This window comes from Sturnira hondurensis, unplaced genomic scaffold, assembly GCF_014824575.4.
Source record: "Sturnira hondurensis isolate 20B ecotype Veracruz unplaced genomic scaffold, ASM1482457v3 Scaffold0021143, whole genome shotgun sequence".
Classification (NCBI taxonomy): domain Eukaryota; kingdom Metazoa; phylum Chordata; class Mammalia; order Chiroptera; family Phyllostomidae; genus Sturnira; species Sturnira hondurensis.
Genome location: NW_028093774.1, coordinates 27,961,562 through 27,971,506, shown reverse-complemented (window position 1 = coordinate 27,971,506; position 9,945 = coordinate 27,961,562). Strand labels below are relative to the sequence as shown.

At 48.5% G+C, this 9,945-nt stretch overlaps 1 protein-coding gene across 1 annotated transcript; it reads right to left on the bottom strand.

The window, feature by feature from the left end:
• Positions 1-3,378: 3,378 nt before the first annotated feature.
• GPX2 (glutathione peroxidase 2) lies at positions 3,379-6,844 on the bottom strand. The gene is made up of 2 exons (XM_037031368.1): positions 6,524-6,844; positions 3,379-4,070 (listed from the first exon to the last, which is right to left on the bottom strand). The coding sequence occupies exons 1-2, from the start codon at positions 6,743-6,745 to the stop codon at positions 3,720-3,722; spliced, it is 573 nt and encodes a 190-aa protein (XP_036887263.1). The 5' UTR covers positions 6,746-6,844; the 3' UTR covers positions 3,379-3,719.
• Between the last annotated feature and the right edge of the window lie 3,101 nt (positions 6,845-9,945).

Below are 9,945 nucleotides of genomic sequence, written 5' to 3'. Positions count from 1 at the left end.
TTTAAATAACAGCACTAAGCCCATTATAGCCTCAGAATTGTCCCTTCTTGGAGTTTGAATGCTTCCAACTTAGTCATTTGGAGCTCAAGAGTATGATTTTACATGCCTGTACTGTTATCTTCATCCATTGCATACTATGTAATTATCTATTTTGGAATATACAAATTTAAAACATAAGATCCTACCCACACATTTTATTATTATACCAGCATCGTGCTGTGTTTTGTGATGCTTTCTTTTTCATCTTCTAGAGTTTTTCTCTGGATCTAAAAGAATAAAGACCTTTTGAACCCAGTTCTACTGAGTTTCTGTCTTTCCATGTGAATAAAGAGGCATCAGGCCAAAGCAGCAGCCCTTTTTACCTTCCTGCCCTGAGAGGCAAGGAGGCAGCGACTCCCCCTGCAGGTGTCGCTGGGGGTGTGGGCTGGTCCTGACACCTTACTCTCTCTGTGCCCCGTGGCATACAGGTCTGGGGAGTGCAAAGCTCAGCATGTTTGTTGTGCTGTTTTAGCCAGCTCTCTGTCTTCCTCCAGTGGTTCTGGGTTCTCCCAATACTAATGAATTGACATGTGATTTAATCTGGGTATGGTTTGTTACTTGAACAAACTTGGTAACTTGTAAGTTACCACTAAAAAGTCTATGTTCAGTGTTATTTCAGTGTATGAAGAACCCTTTTGGTTTTGTTCTTTTGGGAGCAAGGTTAAGTTACTTGGCTTCATTTGAGGCTCTTGGCTTTAGAATGTACACTTCTTGACTGTAGTACAAGTCTCTCATGAGACACTATGGTTGGGGAGAAAGGAAATCAAGAAACCTGGGTCTAGCGTGAGCCTTGCCACCTACTCGTGGTGGAATATTAGGCAAGTCATTCCATCTGTACCTTGGTTTCTTCCATGGAAAACTAGAGATAATCATGCCTCCTTTGTGGAGTTTTTAAATCAAATGATGTAAGTGAAAGGTCCTTGGGTTGTACAGTGGTGTGTAGGCAGCTGTCAGTGGTTTCTGCAGAAACTGAGACGGAAGGATGCACTGTTGTCAGGGTTGAAGGCGGGGGCTTGGGAGTCGGGCTGACCTGGGTTTAACTTTCAGCTGTGCCACTCTGTAGCCCTTTGTCCTTGGCAGGTGTCTTACTCGATTACCTTCCGTTTAAATAGAGATAACAATCCCTCACAGGGTCAGCATGAGATTGACTAACCTAACCCATCTAAAGTACTTAGTCTATGAGCATGGAAAATGGCAGTTCCGATGATGGTTGTGACGGGGATTATAAGAAATCACCTGTTAGAGTTTGGCTGACTCTTTTCTAAACTGAGGGCAAATAGCTGTGGGAACATAGTCATGGAAATAATCATGTTTCAGCCTGGATCTCGGTCCTCCAAAACCCCTTTCCCCAAGCTGTAGTTTTGTAAGAGCCCTCAGAGAAGGGACCATCTCTGCCTCACCTCCACCCCAGCGCTCCCTCTGGGGAAGGCCTGCTGGTGAGGCCGCTCCCCGCCTCCCGAGTGCCCCAAGGAAATCTGGTTAACTGAGTTTGTTGGTCTAGGAAACTGGGTGCTTCTATTAAGCTTTGTTTTGTCTGTTTCTGACCACAAGCTGATTCTTCTGAGGGTGTCAAGGCTGACAGACAAGATGAGGGATTAAGGAAAGGAAACTTCTCATTTCTCTCCCTGTTAATAACAGCACAACTAAAGATTCGGTAAACGGATGCCCTGTAAAACAAGTTCCTCCAGTCCTGCCTTCTCTGTTCCTTCCTGAGCCAGACTGGGCAGCTCCCCTCTGAAGCAAGTGCATTTTCCTTCTTCAAGTGGGGCACCTTCTTCCTAGCGTTATGGCTCTTTCCGACCCTGCAAAATCACTTACACTATAATCCTTATTCCTTTGGGGCCTCTAACTCTTTCAATTTGAGCCTTGTGGGAAAGACCCAACACTTTGTACTGGCACATCAGGCCCTAAATGGCCCGTAGCATGACGCCAACATTCAGGACACCCAACTCTCATTGGATGTAATGACAGGCTACAGCACTATCAAGATGATGAACATATCATTCTAGCATCCAGCATGAATTCTATATTTCATTTCTTCAGGGGAGCAATTTGTCTCTATGGTTATTGCTCTAAAGTCAGTGCTTGGTCCTGCCCTGGCCCCCAAATCCATACCCTAATGTTGGCTTTCAAAGCAGGATCTCGAAAGGCTTGAGTTTTCCAGAGTCAGGTTAAGGACACTTAATTTAGCAGAAGGCCCTGCAGGAAGATGCCAGGGGATTCCCACCGTGACACTCAGGTTACCCCTTTGAAATAAAACATTAATTGAAGGTCAGACAGTGGGGATTCTTAACCTCTGTTCCACATTTGCTTCTCAGGTGATGCAAGTTCTTAGAAAATAAGGACACGGTATGAGAAAAGCATTTCCCCATCAGCACTGGGGTTCTCAAGCAGTGTGTTAAGTTTGGAGAACAGTTCAAGGGCTTCAATAAAGAAGTAAAATATTCCACCTAGTGGTCAAAGAAAGAAATGTGAAATGAGATGTTTCCAGAAAGAGGTTTGTGGCGCAAATGACAGGGCGGTGGCCTTTGGGCAGGTGTCTTTTCCAGAACACGAGAGCACCTGGCCCTGATGGTGGTGATGGTTTTGAAGGCCTAGACTCGATGAGGAACCTGGGGCACGTCTTCACAAAGCCACTCAGCAGGACTGTCGTCCCCGAGAACAGCTGTCCCGCTGTGAAGTCTGACCGAAGGGAGGCCCTTGGCTGCCCACCCCTCGTGAAGGAGGACGTGAAGCCGGTTCGTTGCCCACACCCAAACGTGTGTGTCTAGTGCCTGAACTCACCGTCAGGTGAGTCTGAGAAAGACAAGGGCGTAACGGGAACTTCGGGAAGGAGGGAGGGTCAGCCTAACAAAGGATTAAAAACAAGTGCTCCTTGGCAAGGTGACCAGGAAACAGATGAATTATCCTTTGTGTAGCAGTGACTTCACCTTCCACGCCCTTGCTGTTAACGTCTACTGACAAAGTTCACCAAATTGACTTCCCAAGAAGTTCTCAAGGTTCTGGGTCATATCTAACTGGCCCAGTGCCCACACTGATAGTGACTTCTTCCGAACTGGACTCCTCAAATCTTAGTACTCGAAAACAAAGGTCTTTCCCCTTCTTCCCTCCTCATTATCACCTCCTTCCCACAGTTCTGGAGAAGAGCCAGAGAGGAACAACACAATTGACTTCCTGGCAACTTTACCTGCCTTCGAACACCTTGACCGGGGGCCTGCTCCCCAAATAGTAATTAAGGTGTCCCCTTGATCAGAGCCCTTCTCGCCCCTGCCTTCGGGTGCCGGCCTGCAGTTAGTACCATCCCGCTACCCTGTCAAGGAAGAAGACACGGAGAACCTGGCCATTTCCACACCTGCCCTTTATTGGACTCAGCTAGGAGGCTGGCTGGGGGCCTTCACGAGTCTCAGACACCACCCACACAGGTTTAGGAAGGTGCCATCATTCTGTGAAGGTCCAGAGCCCCCCCCAAGTCTCGGAGGCCCATGTTGAAATCACCAACCAGAAGGCTGGGAGAGAAAAGGGAGACAGGCAGACAGGAAAGGCAATGCCCTTCAGAGAAGGAGACTGACCTCAAGGGGAAGCTTAGGGCCAGCAGTGTCTCCTGAGGGTGCCATGGGTCCTAAGGAAAGACACACAGGGGCTGGATGCAGTAGGAGACCTGTGTGCTGAGTGGCTGGTGTCTATATGGCAACTTTGAGGAGGCGCTTGATGTCGGGCTCAATGTTGATGGTGTGGAAGGTGCGGCTGTAGCGGCGGAAGGGCTCCCCCTCCGGCCCGATAAGGAACTTCTCGAAGTTCCAGGCCACATCGGAGCGGCGCACTGGGCTCCAAATGATGAACTTGGGATCGGTCATGAGAGAAAATGGGTCATCATAAGGGTAGGGGAGCTTGTCCTTCAGGTAGGCGAAGACAGGATGCTCGTTCTGACCATTCACCTCACACTTCTGGGCAAGGGTAAAGGTGGGCTGGAATCCATCCCCAGGGCGGACATACTTGAGACTGTTCAGGATCTCCTCATTCTGACAGTTCTCCTGGGGGAGGAAAAAGACAAAGAGATGGAAAAGGGGAAAGGGAAATGAGGGTCCACATCATGCAAATCTTTCAGCTTCTGTGCTCCCTTCCCGGGATCATTCTCTTCTATGTACCCTTTCCCCTTCTGTTCCTTTTCTTTCCTTCTGTATTTGCTTTGCCCTACTTTTAAGATTTTTTCGCTTACAGATATTGGTTTTTGCTAGGCCATTTCTGAAAGTTTTTGCAGTTCCTAACTTGGTTGTTCTTATACTGACAGATTTAGCATTTTTGATCTGTTGCTTCTCTCTCCAATCTACCCTGAGCAGTTCTTAGGGGATCTGTCTGAAGCTTCAAGAACCTTAGGTTCAGGGCCCTAGAAAGAGAAAGGAGGCTCAGGTCATACCACCTAGAACCCTCCTTCAACTTACCTGCCCACACACACCTACACAAGCCTCTGCTGCCACCTGGCCTTTCTCTCTGCCCTGTTTTTTTTTTTTTTTAATCAATGTATGGTTGCTTCTCATGTGTCCCCTGCTAGGAACTTGCCCCTGCTGGTGACTGGCTTGCAACCCAGGCATGTGCCCTAACTGGGAATCGAACTGTGCTCAATCCACTAAGCTACACCAACCAGGGCCTGGTTTTGTTTTTGTTGCTTCAATTTACATGTGAATGGTGAGGCCTTTGCCTCTGCTCTACTCAGCTCCTCACACTGAGGGTGAGGTCCAGGCCTAGGGGAATGGGATGTATAGCTTCTTGCTTTCACCTTGCCTTGTCCTGTATCTAAGTGCAGGTAGGGGGAAGCTTTGATGAGGGAAGTCTAGTTTTCAGGTGCCATGAAGACAATGTGAGTTAGAGACATCAATGAATGTATTCTAAATGTAATTTCTTAGTGCCCGCAGGGGTGAATTACATGGGATAGAGGGTATAGGGTTCTGGCATCGGCCAGGGAAAGGGGGAATTAAGGAAACTAAGTGCTTGAGGGCTAAAGGTTGCAAATGTGTAATTATCATTCTTTTCGCTTCTAGACCGCTATCCCGACTCCTGCCCCTCATGCTCACTCTGCTCAGCTGGGAATGCTTTAGCCTGAACCTGTTACCTCTCTTTCCTGGTCACCCGTCTCCCCCGCCCCACTATCATCACTGATCTGTCCCCTTCAGCATTCCCCACCCATGACGTCCCCAGAGGCCCACAGAAACCCTCATTTTCCACCCCCTCCAAGTCTAAGAGTCAGATATCTCCCTCTGGGAGAAAGTTCCTCCTTCTGACCTACTAGGACCAATTAGTACAGTCTGTTCTAGGCCATCATGGCATCTCGAGCCTAGAGTTGATCCCCATTAGGCTTCTTATCTCTAGTGCAAATGGCTCTCTGGCTCCTGGTGGGTTATGGACTCCCTCCAGCAACTAGCTAGCCTGAAGTGATGTGAGGCTGCAGGCATCTCTAGGGCCAGATGGACACTGCTAGGCTTTGCCCTTTCCAGCTCTCCTGCTCCCGCCAAGCCTAGAAACAGACTGAGGCCAGGAAGGAACAGTCAGAGCAGGAACGGTTGGGCTCAGGTGTGTCACTGGGACCCTTCAGCCTTCCCGTGTGCACCTCTGCTACCCTCCTTGTCTTCGTGCCCCTGTGAATTGAACTAAGGGGACTACTATTAGAGGGTTCAGTCGAGGACATCCTGCCTGCTTGTGCCGTTCAAATAATACGTGAAAATAGAAGAATCCCTATAAGATAACTTGACGTGTGCGGGCTGAAGATCTATAACACCTTGACCTGGTAATCAGAGACAGAGGGGTGCAGGTGATGCCCAGAGGGCACCGAGGGCACACTGCACACCCTCAGCTCTCCCCCACACTCACTCTCCGCTTGGCTGATTGCAAACAAACAAAACTCTTCGATCCAAATAATAATGTTGCTTGTATTTGTATAACTTTATACTTTTCAAGTTACTTTTGTTTATCATATCCTCAAAGCCACACAATAACCCTAGGACATAAGTGGTATTATCCCTAATTTACAGATGAGGAAACTAAAGCAGAAACATGGAGTGACTCTTCCTGCGCACAGAGCCATTCAATAACAGGGCCCACACTAGCTAGAACTAAGGTCTCCTGAATCAGTTCGGTCCTTGTCTGATTCTTGATCTTCTATTTCTTCCATTCACTTATTCAGCGAATATCTAATGAGAGTCTTCAGTACCCTCGGTACTGATGACACAGGGAGAGAAAAACAGACCTGGTACCAGCCCTCATGGAATACAGTGGAAGGACAATAAACAATAAAAAACCCACACCCTCAGTCTTTAGTCACAGACAGTTAGACTTCATGTATACTTCCCCTTGGTAGGCACACATACTAAAGACCTGGATTAGCAAAACACACCCCATGATTCCAGACACTCCAGCATGCATAGTCTTGCTTCCCTCCCCTTAGCCTACTAGACCACCCAACTCCTTGACTGCAATACAAGGGACCCCTCACCTGATGTCCAAATTGGTTGCAAGGAAAGCCAAGAACCACCAGGCGCCTGGGATAGCGGCATTGCAGCTCGTTGAGCTGGTTGAAGTCCCGAGTGGTTGTGCCTCAGAGCGATGCTACATTTTCAATCAGCACCGCCCTGCCTCGGAAGGTATTGAAATCTACTTTCTCCCCATCCAAGCTGACAGCAGTAAGGTCGTAGAACGACTTGGCAATGAAAGCCATGGTGCAAGTGCAGGGTGAGCCTGGCAGAGTGGCTTGAGCCCACTTCAGGATCTATTAAAAGGGTGGGGAGGGAGGAGGAGCCTGGAAGGACAGGAAGAATCTCACTCACAATGGGGCTTTGAGCATCCCCAGAATGACTTAGCAAAAACAGTCACCCACCTGCAAGGGCTGTTTGAACAAGGCTGCTCCTATTTAGAGACAGAACAAAGCCACCTCCCTGCCCCACCCTGCTGGCAACCTGGGAAGGGCCAATTTGATATCTATGAGCATACATGAATAATTCATACTCACAGGAAACCAGAGCCCCAAAGGTCACCAGGGAGGAAAAAAGGGAGGGAGGGACGAAGGATTGACTCCTACTTGCCCCAGCAAGTTGTCTTCCCTGGGTGCAGATGTTTATTGAATGTCTGCTGAGTGCCAGGCTCTGAATTGTGCAGTGGAGAGGTCAGAATCTGCCGAGATCTGAAAGAGGATGAAGAGAATTGGGGCGCATGCCCCCTTGACTCAGACTACAATGGAAATATACATGTTACTGTTCACGGTTTCCTCTCTGGTTGTTGCTTTCCACAAAATCAAAGGGACCCCCTAGGGTAATAGTGTGTGATTTTACAAAATAATGGCTTTCAGGCCTCAGCTTGCACCAGGCTGAAGAAATGAAGTGTGTTTGTCTTGCCAAGTCCTTTGCTGAGTGATGTTACTTGTGCTGGGGAGGATGTGCACCCCTGCCCTGTGCCATCTCCTCTTCTACACCCCTATCAAGGGAACTCAAAAGGAGTCTGGAGGCCTTGCTGGAAATATATAATAAAGATTCATTCAAGACTCTTGGAGTTTGCAAACAGGGAACACAGCTAGGCAGAAACCAGACATGTTCCAAAGATGAAAGTTAAAAATTTTCATAGTGTGAAGTACACTCTTGTGAATTATGAGCCCTGCATTCTGAGCCCTAGTATTGGTCCAGAACAGGTATCAGTCAGGGGTCAGGCAGTGAGGATGGTGGATGCCAGGTTGTCTGGAAGACGGGGACCAGGAGGTCAGGTCAGGTCCTGGTGGTCTGGATAATGGAAGCCAGGTGGATGTATGTGTGGGTGACCTGGAGGTCCAGATGTACCTACAAGACTAGAGGTTCAAAGAAGTTTAAGTTCCCAGGCTAGTTAGAATAAGAATTGAGTCTTCCCTCATGCCTCAACTTCCATAACATTAATAATTTTGGCAGTTGGTTAAAAGGACTTCATTTTATGTATTCCCTATCATTGCTCTCTCTTCGCCCCATACCTCACCCCCACAGGGTCATGAGGATGCAGACCGTTGTGGGCAGGGCAAGGGTGACAGGAGTCACACAGCAGGTGGGGAACTCAGAGAGGATGAGCCACACCTACCTCTTCTCAGACAAGGCCCAGTCCCAAAGACTTTCCAGAGGGTTTGTGCTGGTGATTCCCCCACAGAAGGAAGTACGCAGGGAGTCAAACAGCTGTGCTTCTAGACCCAGCCAGGCCACCCATGGTGTTTTCAACTGCAGCCATGCAGAGTGCTGCAGGCCAGCTGGGGACCTGCTAAGGATTATATGGTGTGAGCACACCCTGGAAGCCCATAGAAACTAGAAAGACCTAATGCTTCCCTTCATCCCTCCAAGCACCTGACAACTCAACAAATCACTTTTTAAAGATGCCTGGATTTCTCTGTCAGTGAAACTGGCAATTAGGCTTTACCTGGCTTTGGGATTTTAGAGTGAAATTTCAACAACAGTGCAAATGTTTACGAGAGATTGTTTTCACAGGTACATGCCCGTGGGGAACTGTCTCCTGGAACAAAGAATAAGCAAGGCTGGCAGCAGCTGGGCTTGAGAATCTGTTCTATTTAGAAGATAGAGACTTACTTGCCAGAAAGCGCCCTGCTTTTCTCTTTTGCAGCCTGGCCCATGGCTGCTTATAGCACATGGGAACCCACGTGTCTCGACCGGCAGCTTCCTAAAATCAAGCCTCTATTACCCACATGGGAATGGAACCTTTGGCCAGTAAGAGAGGCAGCAGGAAATGCAGCATGAAGTGTGTCCCTTTTCAGGCTGAGTGGAGTTCCCAGAAGCAGCCCATAAATGTCCCTATGAAGCCACTGAATCAGAAGGACTTGGCCTTGACGGTGGGCTAAACTTTAACATGAACTTTCCAGACTTACGTGCATGCCTAACGTTTTCCCAGTACTCTCTGGACTTCCAGACACCACTAACTGGCTGCCCTTCCACGAACCCTCCAGGAAGGCCATGGGAGTCCCTTCTCCCATAGGTAGAAGCCATTCACTTTCTCCAGGAACACCATGAGGCCCTCTGAGTCACCACATTATCACCTTTCACGACTGAATAAAACTGATGAGTCTTTCCTAAAATCCCTTTCTCCAATCTTACCTCAAAACAGCCCACTTTCTAGAAGCTTGTAACCCTGTGACATGCACAAAGTGCTTGCTTCCCACGGCTTTGCATAAGGACAGCAGTTATTCTGGAAACTGCAGGGGCTTAGCAGGCAGACAGCTTACAGCAGTGGTTTGCAACTCTGGTGGCAAATGAGAATTGCTTATAGAGACTTCCCTGCATAGAGGTAGCAACGCTTTCCCCTCCAGAGATTTCACTTCCGTTGTCCCTAGTCATGACTCTGCCACAGTTCCTTGGGGCCCCTAGGCACCCATTTCCTTATCTGTTGAACCAGGACAATCGCCCTCCTTATCTCACACAGGTGTAGTTGGGATGGAGGAAATAAAGCATTGCAAGCACTCTGTAAGCTGGAAGGTGCAGGTTAAGATCTCAGACTACTGCCCTGCCTTGTTTTACTCCTTCCTTCTTCAACTGATCCTTACCCTCAAACATTCTCCACCTCTCCCATCAACTCTGTGTCCCAAGGTATAGCATTCGATAGCTACCACTGCCCCCACCCCTCCACACACACACCTCTGAGACTCCAGTCTGCCTTGTTCCCCGAGAACACTCAATCACAGGGCTGAAATGAACTTCTAAAAGCTGACTGAATCCCCCTCATGCTTTCAGGAAGGCCTGTGTCTGTTCCATCTGACAGGTGAGAACCTTCTTAGCTTTAGAGACTCGCTGAGACAGAGATACTCATCGTCTCCATGACTTCGCTCAGTCTCATTTCCGCAGTGTAGGCCCATCACGGAGCAATGGAGGCTTTGCTTGGGGCTTCCCTGCAGGTAGCATTAGG